The 22961-nt window shown below is 42.6% G+C and overlaps 3 protein-coding genes across 3 annotated transcripts in view; 2 read left to right on the top strand and 1 right to left on the bottom strand.

Annotated features, from left to right (window-relative positions):
• The first annotated feature begins 329 nt into the window (after positions 1-329).
• TP53I3 (tumor protein p53 inducible protein 3) lies at positions 330-5962 on the top strand. Its single transcript, XM_061460953.1, has 6 exons — positions 330-513; positions 1498-1640; positions 2304-2571; positions 3789-4001; positions 4672-4868; positions 5629-5962. Exons 2-6 carry the CDS (start codon positions 1503-1505, stop codon positions 5827-5829), a joined length of 1017 nt encoding a protein of 338 aa, XP_061316937.1. The 5' UTR covers positions 330-513; positions 1498-1502; the 3' UTR covers positions 5830-5962.
• A 287-nt stretch (positions 5963-6249) lies between these two features.
• SF3B6 (splicing factor 3b subunit 6) lies at positions 6250-11535 on the top strand. Its single transcript, XM_061460954.1, has 4 exons — positions 6250-6387; positions 6710-6828; positions 9459-9597; positions 10041-11535. The coding sequence occupies exons 1-4, from the start codon at positions 6358-6360 to the stop codon at positions 10128-10130; spliced, it is 378 nt and encodes a 125-aa protein (XP_061316938.1). The 5' UTR covers positions 6250-6357; the 3' UTR covers positions 10131-11535.
• A 4217-nt stretch (positions 11536-15752) lies between these two features.
• The window catches only part of FKBP1B (FKBP prolyl isomerase 1B), a 46608-nt gene continuing 39399 nt past the window's right edge, over positions 15753-22961 (bottom strand). Inside the window, exons 3-4 of the mRNA XM_061460955.1 lie at positions 17798-17910; positions 15753-16040 (exon numbers count right to left, since the gene is read on the bottom strand). Coding sequence (XP_061316939.1) covers positions 15912-16040; positions 17798-17910 — 242 coding nt within the window. The 3' untranslated portion in view covers positions 15753-15911. The remainder of the gene's footprint in view (positions 16041-17797; positions 17911-22961) is intronic.

The following is a 22961-nucleotide window of genomic DNA, read 5'->3' as shown; positions in this document are numbered from 1 at the left end:
TCCCTCTGGGACTGGGGGGAGGAAGAAGTGGGTGAGTGAGCGAGCGGCTGCACGGTTCTGAGTTACCAGCTGGGCTTAAACTACGACATGGGGGGAGCAGAAGATCTCTACCTCAGTGCCAAAAGGGAAAGTAGATTTGTGCCTCAATCGGTGGACTAGGTCCGTGGGTAGAAATAATGGTGAGATGCAGTAATATTTCTGACTCTGTTCATGCCTGTCCCTCCAAAGTAAAACACACCCTCATCGTGCTCCACCCTCTGACTTGCTCGGGAGCAGCCAATTGCAAGAGCTGGGAAAGGAGGAACTGAGATCAAACTCTTCCTGAGAGAGGCAGTTTGTTCCCAGTGCTCAGAACAACCTTCTTTACAGGAAAAAAAGTGAGACATATTTGTTCTCGAGAACGCCAATCGCAAGAGTTGGAAGAGGAGGAACCGGGATCAGATTCTGCTCCTGAACACCGGCTGGGTTTGTTCCTGGTGTGGAGAACATCCTTCCTTCCTTTACAGGAAAAAAGTGAGTCACGAATTGTGCTCGGGAACCACATAGCTTCTTTGAATTGTTGTTTTGGGCCAGTGCTGGCAGATCTGACAGTTTTAAGTTGTTTTTTGTTGGAAACTTGCTTTCCAATTCTTCTGACCATTTGAAAGCAATATACTGGGATCCTCATTGGTGCTTTCCTTCCACCTAGTGGACACAGGGAAGACTGCAGCAGGTTGGATTTTGCCAGGCAGAAGGCTGGACCTCTCAGCTCACCTTAACAACTGCTTGTGCAAAAGCTAGGACCCCAGAACAGTGTCTGAGGAGTTACTTGAGCGACTCCTGTAGCAGCGGGACTCTCTACCAGCGCAAATTAGGCACACTGGAATCACCTGCTGAGGCAAAACGGATAAGAATTTTTAAAACCATTTGTTATCTTTCATTTGTGCTAGATCACCATTGTGCCTTTATGTATCTTCAAGTTGTTGTCTATGGGCTGAACTGTAAAGCAGCACTTACGTGATTTTAGATGTGTTCAATAAAGGTTCTTTCTGTTGAGAGTTTTAAAATCTCATTTGTGTCTACCATTTTAAGAGGCCTTGTCCTTCAGTCAGTTGAGCACTGGAGCCCTAATCATGCAGGGAGTTCAGAGCAAGGGAGACTGTTTTCATTTGTGTGTTACATTTCACAGTTTAGGTGGGTAGTGAGCACTGCCGGCTCCACACATGGTTCTGTGCAGGATTAAAGCATGTGCCTTGATGCAAGGTGATCTTTGTGGTTTGTCAAATGGCTTTTGCAATGATAAGTTGTGTCCCAACATTAACATACTTCATTGCACTGTAATTCCTCCGCTTTCTCTGGCCACTCTCCCCTCTTCTACCTTTGAACTGTGTCACAGTTTGCATTCTTCATCTGCAAAGTGGAGTCTCTGGAGCTGTGGTTAATGATTACTGAGACTTTACAGCTGCACATAAGTGTGCCTGCATTCATGCCAGGTTTTTTGGTTTTTCTTTCTTTCAGATAAAATGTTGGCTGTCTATTTTGATTGCCCAGGAGGCCCAGAAAATCTCTATGTGAAACACGTGACGAAACCAAACCCAGGAGAAGGAGAAGTGCTTGTGAAGGTCTCTGCCAGTGCTCTGAATAGGGCTGATTTACTCCAGGTATGTGTATGTTAAGCAGATTAATGCACCTGAAAATGATACTGATTTTTTCAAGCCCTTCTCTGAAGTCTTGACAAATCTGAAGAGTTAAAACAGAGACCTGGTGAGCAATGGGATGGGAGAGTTCATGAAGTTATGTCTGTTGATTCAGCAGTTAAGTGTTTTTGTCTGGGTCACTGCAATGCTGGAGTGGCATGGAAAGGCAGCTGCCTTTCAAGAAAAGATTTAAACCAGAACTCCGGTCTTTCTAGATGCTTAGACCATTCTCTGGGCATTTGAGATGAACATGAAATATTTCACTGGCTCCATTACAGCAGGGGAAAATCACATTCCAATTGTTAAGTATGAGCTTTTTTAATTTGAGCTGAAAGCCACACTCTGCAACTGGGGACCATAATAATTCTCCAGTATGGACTGGCCTGGTCAAAGGGGACTCACAACAGATTGAATTTCCAGATAGAGTTTTAAAACTAAAACCTACTTGGGAAACAAAAAGTGTTGCTAGAGTATAGAAGATGCTCAACTTACTGAGCATTTGCACAGTGCAAAAATCAGGATTAAATAAGTAGGAATTTAGGTTGGATGTGAATGAAATACTGCAGGTCATTACACTCTCTGATACATGGCTTTTCCTTCCTTGCCCTCGCTTTTGTTTTATTTTAGAGGAGAGGGAAGTACCTTCCCCCTGAAGGAGCAAGCGATATTTTAGGCTTAGAAGCAGCTGGAAATGTGGCTGAGCTCGGACCTGGCTGCAGGGGCCAGTGGAAGATTGGTGATGCAGTGATGGCTCTGCTTTCCGGAGGTGGCCAGGCAGAATACGTTACAGTACCCGAAGGCTGTCTCATGCCAATTCCCAAAGATATGACTTTTACTCAGGCTGCAGCTATTCCTGAAGCCTGGATAACAGCCTTTCAGCTGCTGCACTTTGTAGGTGAGAAGCATATTTGCAAATCTATCCCAGCACAGGAAGCCTGTCTTCTTTTCTGTTCTGAAATCCTCTCTTTCTTGCCTCCACCTGTATGCTGTTTGCTTCCAAAGAACCTCTTCTCTGTCATTCCATTCACATGGCTCAGAATCTGGTATGCCAGACCCAAATCCTCAAAACTTGATCACGTGTCCCAAGTCACAACTTACTCGGCTGATTGCATATTTACAAGGAAGGATACGGAAAGATGGTCAGGTTTCTTTTCATCTGTATTTCTTAGCTTGGACGGCAATTTCCATTAAGCCTAAACCCTGAAATAACTTACATGTTCTCCAGACAACTGCAAACACATCCTACTTCTAACGTTGCTGCAAGCATGACCATATAATGAACTTTCTCACTAATTGCTTGTGAATCTACAGTAGACAACATCTTCTCTCTTGTTTCGCAGAAATATTAATTTTAGGTAAAATCCCCTCTGAGCTGATTTAAAACAGATATAAGCTCGCACTCTTCATTCTGAAAATGAGTTACCAAGGCACTAAAAGTAGCTCTTGCCAGGGTTTTCCTCAGATGATGAATATCCTTCTCCTATCCTTTTCAGCAGCAGCAGGTAAAAGCTCCACTAAAGAACAGCAGTTACAAACAAGTAACTTTCCTCACTACCCAAAATACAGACTTGCTATGAGCAGTGTTGCTTCCTTTGGCCCTGTGGTCAATAAGGACCATGCCTTCAGGACTACTCAGTGCCTCACTTCCAGTAACAATCAGTGGAACACAAATGTGTTAGGGCAACTGGTAGATGGTAAAATGATAGTTAAAACTGCTCCTTAACATTATCCAGCACTTCTGGTATTTCTTCATTGTTGAGTGCCTGATTTCTCAGTAGTAATATCCTCCAAGTGTTTTCTGTTGGTGGCAGTGGACAGTCCTGATATAAAAAGGCTGACTGCATTCACCTCAGCAGCTTGGTGACGGATGCCCAGAACCAGCAGGGCCAAGCTAAAGTCATTCCACTGGAGATGGTAAAATGGAGTCCTGTTAGTACACTGTGAGCTGTGTTAGTTCTGCATTTGTTTCTTTTATGAAGGATATGAAGATGTAAACAAAGCCCACTTAAGGGCATCTCTTTCAGTTTCCTCTTCAGTATTTTCCACACTGCTTGTGTTTTAATCCAAATGTGATGACAAAGGGGTAACAGTTTCCCTTACATCCTCCTTCAGGTAAAGTACGGGAGGGCGAGAAAGTGTTGATCCACGCTGGAGCTAGTGGAGTTGGTATAGCAGCCATTCATCTAGTAAGACTGGCAAAAGCTATTCCCATTGTGACAGCAGGAACTGAAGCAAAACTGAAAGCAACAGAAAAAGCTGGAGCAGCTGTAGGGTTCAACTACAGGAATGAAAATTTTAGTGAAAAGGTCTTGGCGTTCACCCAAGGTAAGAACCTCAATGTGAAAGACACTGTTACAGCTAAGGAGTGTGCACCTCTGAATCTACAAGCACATACACTCAGTTTCAACTGTCACCTTAGTTGGTGAAGGAGCAGACAATAATGATGATGTTGGAACAACCAACAGCCCAAGAATAGGCTGTTCAGCCCATTCAGGCTGAACATTCCTGTTCAGCCCAAGAATGTATCTTTCCTTAGTTTAATTGCACTCAGTTTTCTGCATGGAATCTCTGTTCATTTGGGGCATAAATATTGTGCCTGTGTTATTGCTGCCTCCACAAGGAACTGTGGGATCCTTGCACTTGCCTTTTTAAGTGCTTGAATACAGGAACAAAAAAAAATTTCTCTGTTAGAAAAAATTAGCTTTTCTAAGCATTTGGGATGGTTTATGATGCAGTCTGCATCTGGATATCCATATCAATCTATATGTATCTAACTATATATAGATACCTGTATCTAATGATTATTTTTTGTTCCCAATTCTAGAATTCCTCACAAATCATTGTGCCAATTCCTAATTTCAGTAGAAAGATTCAAATCAGAATTGCAGGATTGATTCTGTACCTGTAAAGTATAAGGTTTTAGTTCTGCCTGAAATTCTCCTGCCTTTAATGCAGCTTAACTACATTGTTGATACATTTTCTGTTTCTGCTTGAGGTTCTGGAGTAGATATAATTTTGGATCCTGTTGGTGGCTCTTACTGGGAGAAGAATATCAACTGTCTGAGTACTGATGGCCGGTGGATTATTTATGGACTACTAGGTGGAGGTGAAGTACATGGAGATTTGCTTTCAAGCCTGCTAAGCAAAAGAGCAGCCATCCACACAAGTCTATTACGATCAAGAGACAAGAAGGCAAGTAATGGCTGTCAACAGTGTATACAGTTTTATCTTAAAATCAGTGAGTTTGAGAGCTTTCTTTTGATATGAATGTTAAAGCAGAATCTAACACATTATTACCAAAAAAAAGCAGCACCTTGAACTGTTACTACATACTTTGGAAAACACTGCAAAATTAAGTTGTAAATTCCCTTTTCTATCAAATGCATCCCTTTTACAGCTGCTGAATCAGAGGAATGATACCCAGGACTTACTAACATACTTCACAAGTACCATAGTTCAAAGACTTGGCCTAAAAATTAAAAAAACCCTCAAGTGATCAGGAAACTTCATCAAGTTAGGGGTGGGTGGGGAGAAAACCCCTGTCAGATCGTTTTTCAAAGTAGAGACCAAGGTCATTTGGATCCCTGGAAATTACCAAAGAAGAATCACCTTATGAAGAAAATTCTCAGATATTACAGTGAAAGACAGCAGTGCAGAGCCCTGGGAGAGATTTTTGCATGGTTTAATACATAATATTCTCAAGAACTTTAATCAGTTTGAGTTTAAATGGTTCTGCACTAAGCTTATACAACTTGTTTTGGAGAATTTCAGTCAATTAAAGTATAATCTAAAAGTTTTCTTCTTGTAACTTTTACCTGTCAGTTGCTTACACGTCTGTCTCACATGAAAACATCAGGAAACATCTCCTTGAGAACTGTGCACTGTGGTTAGAGATACCTCTGTGAATTAAATGACTGGTAATAACCTTCAAAATGCTTCTTTTCTCCTTCAGTATAAGGAACAGCTGGTGAAGGACTTCACAGAAAAGGTGCTGCCGTATTTTTCCAGAGGAATGTCTCCTCATCTCCAACCAGCTGTCCACAGCGTTTACCGTCTGGATGACATTGCTGAGGCACACAGGACCATGGAGAAAAACGAGAATATTGGCAAGATTGTCATTCAAATACCTGATTTAGTTCCAGGGACGCAATAGTTAGGAGTGCTTGACAAGCAAAGAAATTGAATTTCTGCTTCCACATCGGAAGGTTTTACTGTGGGAAGGTGCCAAAAAGGAGGGGTAAAGCAGTGCCTTACAAAACGCGCTCATTAAAGAGATTCATACTGCAGCTCTAGCGTCGTGTCTTGAACGGGGGGGGACGGACTGCCAAGCCCAGCTCCGGGTTCCTTTGCCTTCCCCACAGGCCAGGCGGCTGTGTCCCTGAAGCGGCGCCCCAAGAACCCCCTACTACCGACCGCAGGGCCTCGGGCACCATCAGCCCGTACCCACGCGGGGGCGGGGGCGGGGCCGGGGGGGGCGGGGCCGGGGCCGGGGGGGCGGGGCAGCACGCTGCTCACGTGGCTCCCACACGCCTGTGCGTGGCTGGCTGCTGTTCCGGCGCAGGGCACGCTGGGATAGCATCCGGGTCCCCCGCTGAGGTGAGGGGTGTACGTCTGCCGAGGCTCCGTGCCCTGCCGGTGTTTCTCTCCCAGGCGGCAGCCCCCTCTCTCTCCGACCGGCGCCATGGCGATGCAAGCGGCCAAGCGAGCCAACGTGAGTGCTCTCCCCCCCGCCCGCTCCCTAGCCCGCCGCAGTCTTCCGTGGTGGTGAGAAGTGCCCCGGCCCGGAGGCCCTTCCCGCCTGGCCTGAGCTCCTTTCCAAGTCTCCGGCTAAGGGAGCCCGTTCCTCTCCAGACGGGCCTCTTGTTTGACAGAAACACGTCAAGTTTGTAGCTCTGAAGGGTCAAAAGTGGACCTGGGGAGCACACAGACTGTCTTGCTGATGGTAGCTCAAAGATCTAGCTCGTAGGTAGCAGCTTTTAAGGTTTGAAGTGAGCACACTAGCTCTAACACACCGTATGTTGTTTTTGCATCAGATTCGGCTGCCCCCAGAAGTCAATCGGATACTGTATATTAGGAACCTGCCATATAAAATCACAGCAGAAGAAATGTACGATATTTTTGGGAAATATGGGCCTATTCGACAAATCAGAGTGTAAGTATTTTAGTTCTTTGTGAAAAGTTAAGGATTTTGATCAGCTTTAATATCAGTATTCTTATTGCAGTAGATAGCAACTGGATTTTGTAGCTGAAAAAGTTAAATGCACTTTAGCAGTATCCATATGTGCCAAAGGTGGGTGTGATGATATTTCTCTTATGTGTGAATTCCTTAGAAAATATTATTGCTGGTAGGTAAGGTGAAAAAGCGTAATTCTGATGTGGGCTTAGGTGTGCTGGTAAAAATATGGGAAGCTCTCCTAAGCAAATCTTAAATATCTTTAACCTTTTATCTTAACTACAGATAAAAATGAGAAAGGCAAAATTTGAAAACAGCCGGTTTTGATATTTAGTGAGTATTAGATACTTGACTGATGCGAAAATAGAGATATTACTGTAGCTGCTGGACCTGTTGACCAGTAACAGTGCCCTGTGCTTCAGATGCAGTTTGTCCCTGAGCCACACACCTGTGGATGATGGCAGTCTGACTGAAATTCTGTTCTAAAATGCACTGAGGTTATACAGCAGATTGAGGTTTTTCTCTTAATTACTTCAGACATTAAAGACTTGCATTCTGATGTTCCGTGTTACCCTGAGTACTGTCTGAATGCTGCAGATTAAACCATAATTTCATCTGGTTAGTATTATGTTCCACCAAGGTTCTAGGGAAGAGTTGGCTGAAGCTGGAATTCAGGAAGCACTTTTGGGAACCGTAGTAATGCTGGTTAGAGTACTGACACTCACACAAAAGGATTGGTTTTTTTTCCTATTAAGACAAGTATTTAGGAAGAAAGAAGGAGGAAATTAAACTTGGTGTTCAGTACTTAAAAGAAAACATTGTAAGTCGCATTTCAGTAGGTGTACAAATACAAAGGAAATGTAGTTTATATTTGGCATAGGTTGTTGTTTTTTTGGTGTTTTTTGTTTTTTTTTTTTGACCTGATGGCAAAATAACCTGCAGCATCTCTGTTGCTGATGAGGTTAAAGTGGAATGTATCTTTGTTATTCATTTATATCGCTCTCCAATTCCCCATGCTCTGGGACTGGGGATGGTGATTAATCCACAATGAACTGAATTGTTTTGACTGTGCAGGATGTAAATATGTAAACAGTTAAACAGACCAAACTTAAGTACCCCAAATAGTGTACCCAGTTAAGTACCCACTATGGCTCATTTTGAAGCCATAGTGTGGTTGTTCACTGTATAGAATAAAGTGAGTTTTACATCTAGAATTGCCTCAATAAACAAGAATGGGGGGATCAGTCATACTGCTGGTGCTGTGTTGGGAAGGTGGAGCTACTGAGATCCTTCTCATGCAGGGAAATGCAACAGAAGTGACTGCAGAAGTGGCCAAAGTAAACCTACTGCTTGGCCAGATAGGTGCAATTCTTTGCTAATAAGCATAAAGGAGAACAAATACTAAAGGGTTCCTGAAAATTAGGTTAGAACAGCATGACAGTGGGACATAAAGAATTAAGATGTACTGGGGGAACTTTCCATCAGTGATGCGCTGGTGTATATGTCCAAAGGCTTGTTCAGAACTCCTGGCTCATATTTTCCACAGAAACATCCATAACATGGAAGTCCTGTTGTAGTCACTTGTGTGCTTAGTGTGGTTTTTATCCCATTCTCCTCTTTGCACTTCTATATATTCTGGTGTGGATATGTGTGGTATCGTTTATCCTCAGGAGTTCTCTTCTGAGAAGCAAGCACCTTGGAGACAGTTCTAGTTATTAGGTTTGCTGTAGCTATCTTTTTAGCTGAGGTCTTTTGGATCTGTAAACTCTGCAGTCTCTCTGCGCTGGTTAGGCTTATGTGCTTAGACATGTCTCCGGTCCCTCAGGCAAAGGAAATTGGATTGATGGCCTGATAGGCAATGGTTGTGCACCTGACCTGGTCTTGCACCAGCAAGGCTGTTTTGACTCTTTTAAATTGACTTTGTGATATGCCCAGAGCCGTATTCCATCCTGGGGAGGCATGTGATCCAGACAGCCATTAACTGACAGCCCAGCCTTGTAATATTAAATAAACTAAGCTAATGGCTGTAATGAAAACTTAAAGTATTTCCAGAAATATGACAACCCTGACAGCAACAGCTTCTGATGGCTGTTGTGGAGAGGTGAATTTCCCTTAAGGAGCATAATGCAGCACATGCTTCTCTTTCATTATCCTGTCTCTGACTCTGGACTGTAAGTGGAGATTGGTGTGGAAAGCGGGAATGTATTTTAACATCTTGAGAGGACAAGGGGTAATGGCTTTAAACTGAAAGAGGAGAGATTTAGATTACATATTAGAAAGAAATTCTTCCCTGTGAGGCTGGTGAGATGCTGGCACAGGTTGCCCAGAGAAGTTGTGGCTGTCCCATCCCTGGCAGTGCTCAAGACCAGGTTGGGTGGGGCTTGGAGCAACCTGCAATAGTGGGAGGTGTCCCTCCCTATGGCAGGGTGTTGGAACTAGGTGATACTGAAGGTCTCTTCCAACCCAAACCATTCTGTGATTTAGAAAAAAATAAGAAGAAATTTTTTTTCTCATGAAGTTGCATTAGTTAATTTAATCTCGGTGCTGAAGACCAGTAGAACTATTTCTTGTTAATTTTGTTGAACATTAAAATTCATCTTGCCTTGCAGTGGAAACACTCCTGAAACTAGAGGAACAGCCTATGTGGTCTATGAAGACATCTTTGACGCCAAAAATGCTTGTGATCACCTATCAGGATTCAATGTGTGCAACAGATACCTTGTTGTTCTGTACTATAATGCAAACAGGGTATGTACACTTGGGGGTTTTTAAGTTACCTCTGAGCACAGCTAGCACAAAAAGAAATGCTGTTTGAAAAGAGAGGTGCTTGGATAATTTTAAGAAATGAATCCAAACTGGCAGTGGGAATTGATTGGATAAATTGACAGGATTTCATCTTTACTTGGTGATCTGTGTGGAAAAAAAGGTGTTAAAAAACATGTTTCTGGAGACTGGAGAAGAGGAAGCAGGGGCTTACAGCTGCACATTTGCTGCAGGATGTGAGATCTTGTGTGCAGGTAAAAAGATGTTCTGCCTGTGACTTGGTGTGCAGGCATTCTCTGGGGCCAAGGATTAAATACTGCTGTTGGAGTAATTCTTAGTGATGTTGGTTGCAGTTACTAGGAAATAACATGCAGAAGATGAGTTTTTTAATTTATTATTTCTCACATCTTTTCTCTTCCTAATTCCAGGCATTCCAAAAGATGGACACAAAGAAGAAAGAGGAACAGCTTAAACTTCTCAAGGAAAAATATGGAATTAATACAGACCCACCAAAATAAACTGCTCTTTTTGGTAAACTGTTTTCAAGACCTGCCATTGAATTCTTGACCTAGACACAGGAATTCTCAATTAAGTATAATTTTTCCTTTAAATTTTATAAGCTGTAATTTGAATCTTTAGATCTTCACATTAGAAGTAAATAAATGTAAAACACTGGAAGATCTGATTTAAGATTAAATTCCCATAAATAGAGGCGGCTTCTCTGTGTTGTCAGTAACAGTGCAGCGTAACCCCAGTCCTGTTTCTAGCAGTACCTTTTAAGATGGGACTAAGCTGCTTGAGCATTTCCTCTCCTGAAGTTCCACCCAGCCTCCAGGTGGCAGCAGTTAATCCAGAGCTGAAGGGGCTCTGCCTGAGCTGGCTGTAGGCAGGTAAATTTCATTTGCTGCTTTCTGAAAACAGAGCATTTCAGTTAGTCTCCCTGTTACAGCGATTTTTGTGTGATTTTTTTAAAGAAGAATGGAGTATGGTTTGATACTTCACACCTGTATATTTTACCCAAATTGTTGTGCCTTCCTCCCTCTAGGAGTGTTTGAACGAACCTCACTTCCTTATGTGATCATTAGGTGGCTGCTTACTAGAAACAAAGCAAGCCCAAGTCCATGCTTGTAAGTTTCTTTTACAAACTATGGAAAATCATTTGCCTTTTAAAAGAATCCAACTGTTCAGGTGACTTCAGCCAGATCATTCCCAGTGACTGAGACAAAGCTGATAAGCTGCAGTAAAATTATCTTCCTCTAATAGTGCATCACTGCAGGGTGATACAGGAAAGTTATCCCATGTACCATGTTAGGAGTGGCAGGAATAAACCTGATGCCTTTTAATGTTAAGTAGAAAACACCTGACCAAAACAAGGCAGTAGGTGAAGATGGTAATTTTCAATACCTGTAGTGCGATTGTTTTCTAATTGGTGTTTTTGAACTGTAATATATTTCATGTACAGAAATTCTTAGATGTAGCATCTAGTGGAAGATAAACAGATGTAAATTTTTTGGCTTGTTTTTTTTTAGCACTCGTGTCCTATGAATAAAAATTAGTGTGCTACATGGGTTATGCATACTCTGTGTTTTGGAAGTGGAAAAGAATCACCTCTACGCCTGTTCTGAACCCGCTGGGAGTTGTATGAATGTTGGTAGTATCCTGCCTCAGGAGAATTTATCTGCTTGGATGTGATATTTAACTCCCTGAGCAGACAACTTCCAGCCAGTGCAGAAGATGGGCAGATGCAAACATACTTTGTCTGAGGATTTGGGATTTAAGTTAGGGTGGTTTTTTTTTTTTTCAGTGCATTGGACTGTCATAAAGGAATATTTCTATTTTCTTGGATTTTTTTTGTTCAAAATTGTCACTTAAAGAACCATGCTGGTTTTGGGTCCATTGAGTAAAAAAATAAATATTGCCTACCTTGTGGTTTTCTGTTTTTCCAGCAAGACTTGCTTTTATGCTATGCTACTTCTGCATGTAAGCTTTCCTTTCAGAAAGCAAGTCATGTGTTGCCTGAATGCTCATGGTTCAGGTAAGACTTTGTAGAGTATCTGTTGCCATACATGAACACATGTGTTCAGCATGTGAGTGATGGGGAGGGACACCCAGCTCTGGGTACCATGTCTGACACTCACGTGGAGGAAGTCCCGTGCGGCTGCTGTGTGCTGCACAGATCCTTTGTTCTTCCTCATCTGGTGAGGAGAAGCGTGAAGGGTGGCAGTGATGCTCTGAGCTGGCTCTTTCACCCCTGAGCGCCTGTGAGGAGGTAGCTGAAATGGCTGGGGTGTGATTTTAGCTTTGAGTGGGTGCTCAAAATCCTACTTGGTGTCTGGCCAATGAGTCTGCCTTAATCTCTGTTGCAGACCAGTTTTTGGGGTGCAAGCGAGAATTACATCCAGTGTCTCTTGTAAAAAGTCTTGTACTCATTTTGTGGCTCTTCATACCCATGTACTTCCCTAAAAGCTATGCTGCTTCCTGCAGCCTTGCAGGCCCCAGAGAGCTGTCCCTGCAGTCAGGAACCAGGTGATGAGAGACTTGGAGCCTGTGAGTGGCTGTGGTCATCTCTGAAGCACTGAAAAGTCATGACCTGACCTGTGCTGCTCCTCTGGTTGGGTGCATCTGTGTCACAGGTACATTAAATGTGAAGCAGCTGTGATCTGCTGTTGTTCTTAGGTGAGCTGTTACTGTAACAAGTAACAAGTGCCAGCTTGATTTTGCGGGCTTGCCTGTCGGATTATACAAACCTAAATTTCAAAAGCAAAACCCAGCTTGCCTTAAAAACATTTAAATGAATGAAGTTCTATTGATTCTGTGTCAGCATCCGTAGCTTTTAAATTTTAGAAATGGCCTCCACTGTGTATGTGTGTATATATGTATCAATGTATATGTGCCATACATACGCACACATGTGCCAAATAAGGGCCATTCACACAAGTTGGTGGGCATTTAGAAGGCCCCTTGCTGTAACAGAAACTGGAGGTGCTTGTTAGCATGCTGGATTTATGCTTCAAATAAGAATAAATACTGATAATAAACCACTAAAGTGCTGGTAATGGTGCCACAGGCTTCTGGCCTTGTTTAAAATCGTGCAAATACCGCATTGCTTCTGTCAATAGCAGAGAGTGCGGTACTTGCACCACAGTGGCTCTTTAGATGAGGATTTGATGCTGTTTGAAAAACATCTATAAAAAGCAATTCTTTAGGGTAATAAGATTAATAAAAATGCCTTCAATGAATCCTCAAGATCAGCAGCTTTTGATTTCTCTGAGAGCTCAGCTGCTGCCTTTCATTAAATATTCCATTTCATACTTTTTCTTCTAGTGCCTGTTCAGGGCTTTCAGTGTCCCTGCACATGTAAAATGAAATAATAATTTGTACCTGCAAGACAGAGGGAATGGAAATCGAATGCCTGGAGGATTGTTTTGATGAGGTCTGCTCAAGATTTTGTTTGAAATGTAATATCAAAGGACAGGGAAATGAGATCAGTTATGAATGGCAGAGGGGGCAGCAAATAAGGCAGATGTTACCAGCCTTGTACTCTGCATCTGTGCTGGTTTTTGTGTGTGCTCACTTCCCATTTAATTTTCAGGAAGTAGGGCATGAAATTAAGCCTGGAAGGTCATTTTTTTCCATCGATGCTGTTTAGAAATCAGTAACAAGAGCATATCTGATTACACAGGCAATGACAGTAAATTTCTTCCAATCCATTATACAGTAGTAATAATTACATGTAGTGTGTTGATCGATGATACAATTAAATAAATTAAAGCATTTGCAGTCAAAGAAAGAGCTGGAGATTACATTTCCTTGAAGACTTAATTTCCCAAAGTATCACAAAGCACAATTAGTTTTCCTTTCAGATTTTTTTTTTTTTAAATGAAATTGGCATGAAAAATGTAATACCCTCTGCTTTTGACAATTGCCTCTGCAGAGAAAGGGTGAGGAGGGGGAGCGCTTCATCAGCCAGCTGTAATAAGGATTTTACAAATTCTGTAATGGCTGGGTAGAGCTTTTGAGGGCACAAGGGAAGTGCATAGCAGTGCTGCAGAGGGAGACAGGGAGGCTGAATATGACCAGGAATATGTTTTTTACTGACAGAGGGGCAGAGCAATGCCCTTCTGCTCATTTTAGGTGTGGCAGAAGCTTGCTGGCTGCAGGACCAAGAGATGATGGAGGGAACGCATGGCCATTCCAGGTATGCTGAGCCAATCTTCTGCATCGCTGCTCACTGTCAAGGCGTTCAGGTAAAGGTCCAGGTCAGATACTTGATGTTTTCTTTTTTTTTTTTTAAAGGGCAACTAACTTAAACTGGGCCATCAGTAGGCGCAGTTTTAGAGCAGTGTGCTGGATTGACCTGTGTTTGACAGATGTGACAGAGATGTGTTAACATTCAACCAAGACCTCTGTAGGAGCTCATACCCGCAACTAGTGCGACAGCCTGTGATCTGCAACCCAGTGCTGGTATGGACAGTGCAACAGTGGCTGGGGCAGTGGCAAATGAATTTGGAAGAGCTAGTGGGCATCAAGTCTTGACAGGGCTGATTCCCTATAGAGATAGATATAGATAGATATATATATATATAGGAAATTAGCCTGTTGGTGAAATCAGAGTGGTAGAATGGTTTTGGTTGAAAGGGGCCTTAACAGTCATCTAGTTCCAACCCCCTGCCATGGGCAGGGATGCCTTCCACGACAGCAGCTTGCTCCGAGCCCTGTACAACCTGGCCTTGAAAACTGCTAGGGATGGGGCAGCCACAGCTGTTCTGGCAACCTGTGCCAGTGCCTCACCACCCTCACAGGGAAGAATTTCTTCCTTATAGCTAATTGAAATCTCCCCTCTTTCAGCTTAAAGCCATTCCCCCTTGTCCTATCCCTCCATGTCCTTGCAAAAAGTCCCTCTCCAGATTTCTTTTAGGCCCCCTTTAGATACTTGAAGCTGCTCTAAAGTTTCCCCAGAGCCTTATCCAGGATGAACAAGCTCAGCTCTTTCAGCCTCTCTTCACAGGAGGGCATAGGCAAGGCCCCTGGTCATCTTTGTGCCTCCCCTGGACTCAGCCCAAAAGCTCCACATCCCTCTTATGCTGGGGCACCAGAGCTGGGTGCAGCACTGCAGGTGGGGTTTCGTGAGAGTGGAGTAGGAGGGGAGAATGACCTCCCTTGACCTGCTGCCACACTCCCTTTGATGCAGCTCAGAATATGATTGGCTTTCTGGGCTGTGAGCACACATTGTTGGCTCACATTGAGCTTTTCATCAGCCAGCGCTCCCAAGTCCTTCTCCTTGGGACTGCTCTCAATTCGGTTTCCACCCAGGGTTGGTTGCTCCAGGCCAGCTGTAGGACCATGCATTTGACCTTGTTGAACTTCATGAGGTTTGCACTGGCCCATCTCTCAAGCCTGTCCAGGTCCCTGTGGATGGCGGCCCTGCACCAACAGTGGATGTCTTTGAGAAGTATCATCTTCTGTCTCTTCAGCAGCCAAATTTTGGCAGAGGTTAGGGGCCATGAGGAGGGCAGGGTAGATGGAGCCAGGAAACCTCTCTGTCCCAGCAGCCCTTACTTGCATGTTGCTGGTACCTCTGGTCGCACAGAGATCCTCCACTGTGCCACCTGTAACAGGAGCAGCACACGGAAGTGTGTGTGTTTCATACAAAAAAAGAAAGAATTAACAAAAAATGGGTTGATGGTTGTTAGAAGAACTTCTCATACACCAAAAAGAATTCCAGTGGCAGGAGGATAAAAACAGGAAATAGAAACTGTAAAGTATCAAGGTTTTATTGTTCTCTATATATACTTTTAAATGAGACAGTATTTTTAAAACAGCAGCAAGCAGAAACATACAAGTTGAGAAAAGTGGCAGCGCAGGTAACTCTGTTTGGCTAATGCCCGTTCATGTACAAGGTGTACACTGGATTGTTCTTTGAGCACCTTTTGTGTTTTGTTTTCTTCTTGGTTTAAGTGTACAGTAAGGCAGTGGTTTTTCAATAAGGAATATATATATATTTATATTTATATATATTTTCAACCATCACTGTGAATTCCTCTTACATGCAAATTAAATAAAATGTACAACTTGAAAATGTTACAACAGTAGACATTTTTCCCAAAAAGGCAAATACGGACACCACGAAGTTAAAAAAAGAGAAGGAAGGCGTAAGAAACCGAACAGCAGGCGCTAGTGACAGGACAGCTTGAGCAGGGAAGATTGGGATTCCAGTGAAGGTTTCTCCCGCTGCTGGCAAGGTGAGAAAGGATGGATGGGTATTAACAGATGTATCCAGCCAACTCCCTTGAGAAGTTTCACTCCAACCTGAGTAGCTCCACATCGAAGAGGAGCGTGGCATTGGGAGGGATGACCCCAGGGTGGCCTGTGGCTCCATAGGCCATCTCAGGTGTGCAGGTCAACTTTGCTCTTTGTCCTAAGCTCATCTGGGTTTTGGATGTTGAAGAAAGGAAAAAAGAAGAAAAAACCAAACCGTATTAGGAGGAAAACAAAGAACAAATCACAGTGTGTCAGACTGACAGAAATGAGGAGAGTCGGGACCACTGTATTCATGGAATCATTTAGGTTGGAAAAGGCCTTTAAGATCATAGAGTTCAACCATGGCTCAGCTTCAGGCTGCCACACCCAGCTCAGACATAGGTCTTCTGACTCCCCTGGCTTCTCACAGCAGTTATTTAAATTGCCAGAGCCAGCCTGGGAGCCCACCCTACCTACGCTGGACTGTAGGTGTGAACTCCTTCTATGGAGTGCAGTGTACATGTAACATCATCAGCAGTGGATGTCTTTGAGAAGTATCACTTTCCATCTCTTCAGGAGTCAGTTTTTGTCAGAGGTGAGGGGCCATGAGCAGGGCAGGGTAGATGGAGCTAGTAACAGACAGGAGAGATTAGTGCCAAAATGCACTTTGGTTCAGCTTTTGAAAAGCATTCAGCAACATTTTTCCTCCTTCAGCTGCCACCAGAGATGCCTTCAAAGCCACTGCTCAAACACTAACACTGTGGGCACCAGCCTTTCTGCTGCTGGGCAGATGCAAAGCAAAAAAATCCTACTGAAAAGAGGTACTTACTTCTCATCCCAAACCTGAGGGCAGACATCTCACCTCAGGTGCTGCTTATTCTGGCAGAGTGCCCTTGCCCTGGGATGGACAGAGATACTGATTTCTCTCACTCCAGACTAGCTCTGAAGGTGACAGCGCTCACAGAGATTTGGGGTATCAAGAATCAAATCCCTGCTCTCCCAGCACAGTATTTTGGGGTGGAGCAATCTCAAACTGCTATTCATGCACCATACATAATGACTGACTATTCACTGGCCGAGAAACAGTCCCTGATTTGAAGCACTGTTTTAACTCGGACCTCTCCCCCAAGATGAGATGCATCACTGGACAACAGATTACATGGTATCTCCTGTTGATTTTTTTTCAGGTCCTATAAAATATGCCCAAGATAGAGCTTTTATGACTTTAGGTAGAAGAAAAATGTGAATATGAACTTCCCTAAGTTCAGGCAGTGTTCAGACCATGGGGGGCAAGAGCAAGTGACCTCCCCTGGCCCCTGCAGAGGTCTATGTGGGGCAGGCTGCCTGCTGCTCTGATAGGTCCCTGAAAGCCACACAGCTAGCAAGCCATCCATGGGTTTCAGGCATAGGGCAACCTTGAGCTGTCAGATGTTAAGTAGAGAAATGCAGATGCCTGTGGCATCTGACAGTCATTAAATCCAGGCTTAATGAAAAACCTGCATGTTAGACTGAACTGCCTTTGTCCAAATGCTTTGTGTCAAAACCTGCCCCGCATAAACCTCAAAACCCTGGGGGGGAAGGAGAGAGATACAAGCTCAGCTTCAGCCGGCGATCCACTAGGAGGAGCAGGAGGGCAACGGGTTGCACGCCAATTACTGGGACAGCTTTTTGGCCGCCTATTGATTAAGGGACAGAAGTCAGGCAGTGAGAGTGGTCACAGAAGGGATAAACTGATTCACCCAGCACTTGTTGCTACTGCTTTATCTGCCCTGGCTTCTGGTTTCTATAGCACACTCGGGTCCTGAGCTACTCCTAGGCCTTACTGTGAAGCAAATAATACAAATTCACTCAAATCCACTTGGTCTTGCCACCATTACACTGGACATTGCTGTGCTCACACACCCTTCAGCCAGCTTGAAGTTCAGCTAGAATAATTTCTTTGTACCTGTGTCACACCTTCTTCAAATCCTTTAATGACTTCTTGCCTGCCAATCTTGAACCTGAAAGGCTTGTTTCTGTCTCTGGAGGAGTCAAACTTCTTTCCATTCTGTAGCATTCCTGCCAAAACAAGACACGCAGTTTCAGTCTGAGCTACATGTAAATTTAAGCGCTGAAGGAGAGGGAAGGAGTGAAAAATTAGTGTCTTGGTCACATTTTCACTTTGAAGCCTCATGGAGAACAGATGAGGCAGGAGAGCCAAACACAAATATGGCACCAAAAGGTGTTACCTTTGCCTTCTGGTAATTTAGGTTCTAAAATGGAAATTTATTATTATTCTTAATGATATAGGTTATAACTCATGTAGTACCAAACATTACACAGACACACTGAAGAGCTGTTGTTTGCACAGTGGAGCTTCCTGGCTCAGCAGATAAAAGCAGGCAAGGAGCAAGTGGGAAGCAGCATAAGAGAATCTCAACACAGGGGCCAGATCCAGGCCTGCTACTAAACACAAAAAAGCTCTGTAAAACCAGCCTACAGCCAAAGAAACCAAATTTAACATAGATATGACTGGGTTTACTCCTCATTAAATACTTCTATTTTAAGGTATTTTTAACAGTGCAGCTAACTAAAGGGAATAGTTGTTGTGAGAACGTTGAGTGCTAAGGGGACTTCAGCTATGTGTGGCCCAAAGCTGCACAGGCAGCAGGAGCTTTCCACACGCTTCCACAGGTGGGGATGTAGATTCAGGTTTGGGAAGTCTTGAACCAGATTTGTTGCCAGTTAAATGTCTGCAAGTACTGAGCAGCTCCTTTGACTTGTTCCTGCAAATTTAAGGTCTCCTGGGAGAACCTTAGAGCAGCTTCCAGTACCTAAAGGGGGCATACAAAAAAGCTGGAGATGGACTTTTTACAAGGGCATGTAGGGACAGGACAAGGGGGAATGGCTTTAAACTGACAGAGGGGAGATTTAGATTAGGTATTAGGAAAAAATTCTTACTGTGAGGGTGGTGAGGCCCTGTCACAGGTTGCCCAGAGAAGCTGTGGCTGCCCCATCCCTGGCAGTGCTCAAGGCCAGGTTGGACGGGGCTTTGAGCAACCTGCTGTAGTGGAAGGTGTCCCTGCCCATGGCAGGGGGTTGGACCTGGCTGATCTTGAAGGTCCCTTCCAACCCAAACCATGCTGTGATTCTGTGATTTATACCAGACTATCCAGTAGGAATATTTTGGTAACTTGGACAGTTTACCTTCCCTACTTGATTCACTCAGGAGTACTAAGGATATAACATGTATTACACAAATGTGGCCATTCCACAGCATGCATGTGAAACTTCTACATAATGTTACAATTGCATGTGTCTCCTCCTCATACAGAAAGGGCAAAAAGCCTCTGCATTTAAAAATATGACATTTCTATGAATAGTACCCTCATTCATTATATTTTCAAGAGACAGTTGGGGAACACCTTACTCATTCCTTTGGATGGGCACAACACTGCTTCAACCCATGTATTATGAACACATAGCTTCTACAGTAAGTGGATAAACCTTCACAGAGAGCTACACTTTTAGCTATTCTCATTCTCTTTTCAAACAGTGGATAATTATGACAGCTTTCCACTTAAAAGTACCTGATTAATTGCTCTTTCAATATGCTATACTTTGGCTATTGTAAGGTTTGGCTGATATTTATACATTAGAATAAATCCTTTCTTTGTAATGCTGTAGTGCTAGTGTTTTGTCCATTAATAACCAAATAGCTGAGAAAGTTGCTGGTTGAAAACAACGCTATCAAGAACAGCTTTGACAGAAAATGCTGAGAAATCCTGCCTTTATGATCCAGTATGAAAATACAGTCGTACTGGTTTCTTTTCACTAAATCAGTTGTATTAATAGATCAACTTGATGCACAAGTTTTATGATTCAGTAACAACCATTAGCTATTACCTAAACAACAAAAAAAAAGGCATATTCTGCCTGCTTAAAAGTTCGTGTTATGAATCAAAGGTAAGTATAAAGAGACATGCCAGAATAAAAAATAAAGACTAAAATCGTAGGATTCATCTTACCAACCTTTATGCTTCTAAGACGTAGCCACCTACTTTTGAGCTAATTACTCTGCTTCACTCTATAATCAAGTCAGAGAAAAATGTACTTTCAGGGGCAATTCATCTAACCAAATCTATGCCATAATGAATTGCATCCTAGCAATGTCTCTTTCTTTGCAATGAATATAAATGAAGTCCAAACAAGTAGCTCAGACACAGATGTCTCCAAATCCATTAGTGCCTAAATCAGTGGTGGTGGCATTCTGGCCTTGCAGTAATGAGGACACAATTTTTGATTGTTTCAGTGGGATTCTGTGTCTAGATGTTTTACGTCAATATTAAAACCAAATGACAGATTAAGGCAAATCATCTGTTGACAAAGTCCAATTTTTGTCAAAGTCAGTACTTTAGAGATGTGTGTGCGTGTGCACACAAGGCCTTCGGAGGAAAATTATGGAATAACCTGCCTATAAAGGCATGTTTCATAACCTTCACTTTTAGCACTTGTCATATTCCTTGAGTTTTTCATGGTATAGTAGTGAAGTACTTTATTTATGCTCCAATGCATGTACATACACACATCACGCAATATATCAACTCAGTGATATCCCTAAACCCCCTCCATGCAGGCTGGGAAGTCACACCAGCTGCCTGCACAGGCTTTCTAGTTACAGACAAACATGGGTTCATCTGTAAGGTAGAAAACCAGCCTGCATGTAGAGGAGGGCTGGCAGGGAGAAGCAGCTCAGGGGGAACTCTCAGGCATATTGCATAATCCTTTTTGAAATATTTGATTTTAGATTTAAATGGCAGTCCTTCCTCACAGCAGTTTCATTTTTAAACGCATCGTAAAACCTTATGATTCTATGAAATGGAAGGAGACTATTATAGAATCCCAGTATTTAATAGTTTTAATATTAAAACTTAGTACTGTCGTTACAGTCTGCATGTTCAAAGCAGTATGCAAACATTAATTATTCCTCACAGTAGCCCAGGGAGGAAGAAGATATTTATTATAAAATAGCCTCAGTCTGGAAGTTCAGGTTCAGATACAAAGTTCCACAGCACTTTAATATGCTTTCACTTCATTTTGTAACTAAATCCTATTAAAATACTTAGCTTAAAGGTCTGGTGGTTTACTAAATACTACACATCAAACCAGCAGCAGAACTAGAATTAACTATTCAGAGATCCTGACAACAGCTACTGGACAATGTTTCCCATTTAAAATAATGTTTGTAGCTGTCCATGAGCTTGCCAGTCTAATATACGTCATATAAAAACTGACTTCCATTTCACCATCGAAAGCCTATACAAGGTGTGTTAGGCCTATAGAAGAAAACGGGCTGCTTCTCCTACATTTAAAGCAATATCCTATTTTCAGCAATGGCTGAAAATTCATGAGGTGGTGAATTCAGAAAGGTAACCTCTGTAATCACCCCACCTTACTGCTGCTGGAGGATAAACTGGCATTCAGAGAGTCAGACATGTCCTTAATTGCTGAAGCTCCAGCAGGAGGGTCAGTTTTTATATGACTGCCCTTTAAATGCACATCTACTTTAGAAATGAGTCAGAGTCCCCATGTGCCCTGGAGAAGTTCCGATCCGGATTTAGATCTGAACTTTAGATCTTTTTTATCTCTCTATTTCTGAAAGTTAGAGCTGACTATTCAGGCTCCTGGGAGCTAAAACAACATAATGCTTTATTTTCTTTCTTGCTAATGCATCAATTGATTTTTCTTTTTGGTAAAAAAATTGATTTGGATTAATATTCTGCAATGAGGATGGATACCCATCTTCAGCCTGCTAGCACCTTTATTTATCTAGCTAACAACAAGGATTAAAAAACCCACAACCTGGAACTGAATGATGACATTACTTTGCAAAGTCACAGCAATCAATAAGAGCTTTGTCTGAGCAAGGACATCTAGATGCCTATATACTTACTCGTTATAATAACCTTATGTTTGATTCTGAAAGGGAACAATTATTGTATTAAAATTATTAATTGCACAAACTTTTTCAAATCCATACACTATCCTGATAACTGAGTTTGTGAAATTAGTAATTTCCTTAAAGTAATTCTAAAAATTAGGTGGCTGTAGAAAAGGAGGTGTTTCAGATCATGGCTCCTGCTGAATCATTGTAGATCAGCTCACTGAAGCTGAAGATCAAAGAGAAGGCAAATCATTTTGGTAAGGAACGTGATTAGGGGTCCATCTAAACTGCCAAAAAAAAACCAATGCCATTTGGGCTAAACCAGCAGTGAAAACAATTTCAGTCTAGGTTTAACACAAGCTATTATTTCTTACTAAAACACAAGTGTGTCTGTGTTACTCTTTTAACATGAATCAACTAACTCAGGTCAGTCAACCCCACCTAAGTCTGTTTCCTAAGGGGAGAGAGCTAATGACACTGTCTGTACTTGTCTAATAACTTTTGAATCTTTTAGCCAATTTCAAGCAAGTTTGATAGAGCAGTAGGGTTCCTACTGACATAAAGATCCTATGCATGTAATGAAAAGAAATCTCTGTAGGAAGAAGATCCTGTAAGTGCTTCTACGAAGAGAAATGCTCAATCTTGATTTGTTATCAGAGAACCTGTATTATTGAGGAGAGGTCAGGAATGGAAAGACACGAATGCTGCAGTGCGATAACAGTCTAAGCTTCTTTTTACCAGAGGGTTCCTTCATCAGAGAAAGATTCAGCAACCAACCACATAACAAAGATCCAAAGAGCCAGCCCAGCTATTTAGGACATCTAATTTACACCTATGGTCCTCCCCCCAAAAAATCATGCACCAACCATTAGTTATACAAAAGACGTAGCTATACAAAAGATGGGGAGAGAGAATACCAAAGGCCCTCCATAGATCTTCCATCAAGCTTACAAACCCAGATTTGGAAAATGTATATGTAAAATTCCACTGCTAACGTTAGCCATCACAAAGGTAGAAACTGTGTCTCAACCTGTCATCTCTAGGCTACACCTACAATTAATGGAGAAGGAGAGATCTCTCCAAGAATAATTTAAACCAAACAGATTTAGACAGTAAGAATAACCTGCTGGGATTGTTTATCATTCTCAGCCAACTAACTTACCAAAGTTAAAAGAGTTAACAACAC

This window comes from Pezoporus flaviventris, unplaced genomic scaffold, assembly GCF_033815535.1.
Source record: "Pezoporus flaviventris isolate CSIRO_AGI_PZ_B2104156 unplaced genomic scaffold, CSIRO_AGI_Pfla_v1 ptg000031l, whole genome shotgun sequence".
NCBI classification, from domain to species: domain Eukaryota; kingdom Metazoa; phylum Chordata; class Aves; order Psittaciformes; family Psittacidae; genus Pezoporus; species Pezoporus flaviventris.
Note: the sequence above shows the minus strand (reverse complement) of the source record. Positions and strands in the feature narration are given on the sequence as shown.

Coding starts and splice junctions, on each gene's coding strand:
- TP53I3 (XM_061460953.1), top strand. CDS start 1,503: ATGTTGGCTGTCTATTTTGATTGCCCAGGAGGCCCAGAAAATCTCTAT. Junction 2,572..3,788: donor TCAGCTGCTGCACTTTGTAG/GTGAGAAGCATA, acceptor ATCCTCCTTCAG/GTAAAGTACGGGAGGGCGAG. Junction 4,002..4,671: donor GGTCTTGGCGTTCACCCAAG/GTAAGAACCTCA, acceptor TTTCTGCTTGAG/GTTCTGGAGTAGATATAATT.
- SF3B6 (XM_061460954.1), top strand. CDS start 6,358: ATGGCGATGCAAGCGGCCAAGCGAGCCAAC. Junction 6,388..6,709: donor AAGCGGCCAAGCGAGCCAAC/GTGAGTGCTCTC, acceptor TTTTTGCATCAG/ATTCGGCTGCCCCCAGAAGT. Junction 6,829..9,458: donor CCTATTCGACAAATCAGAGT/GTAAGTATTTTA, acceptor CTTGCCTTGCAG/TGGAAACACTCCTGAAACTA.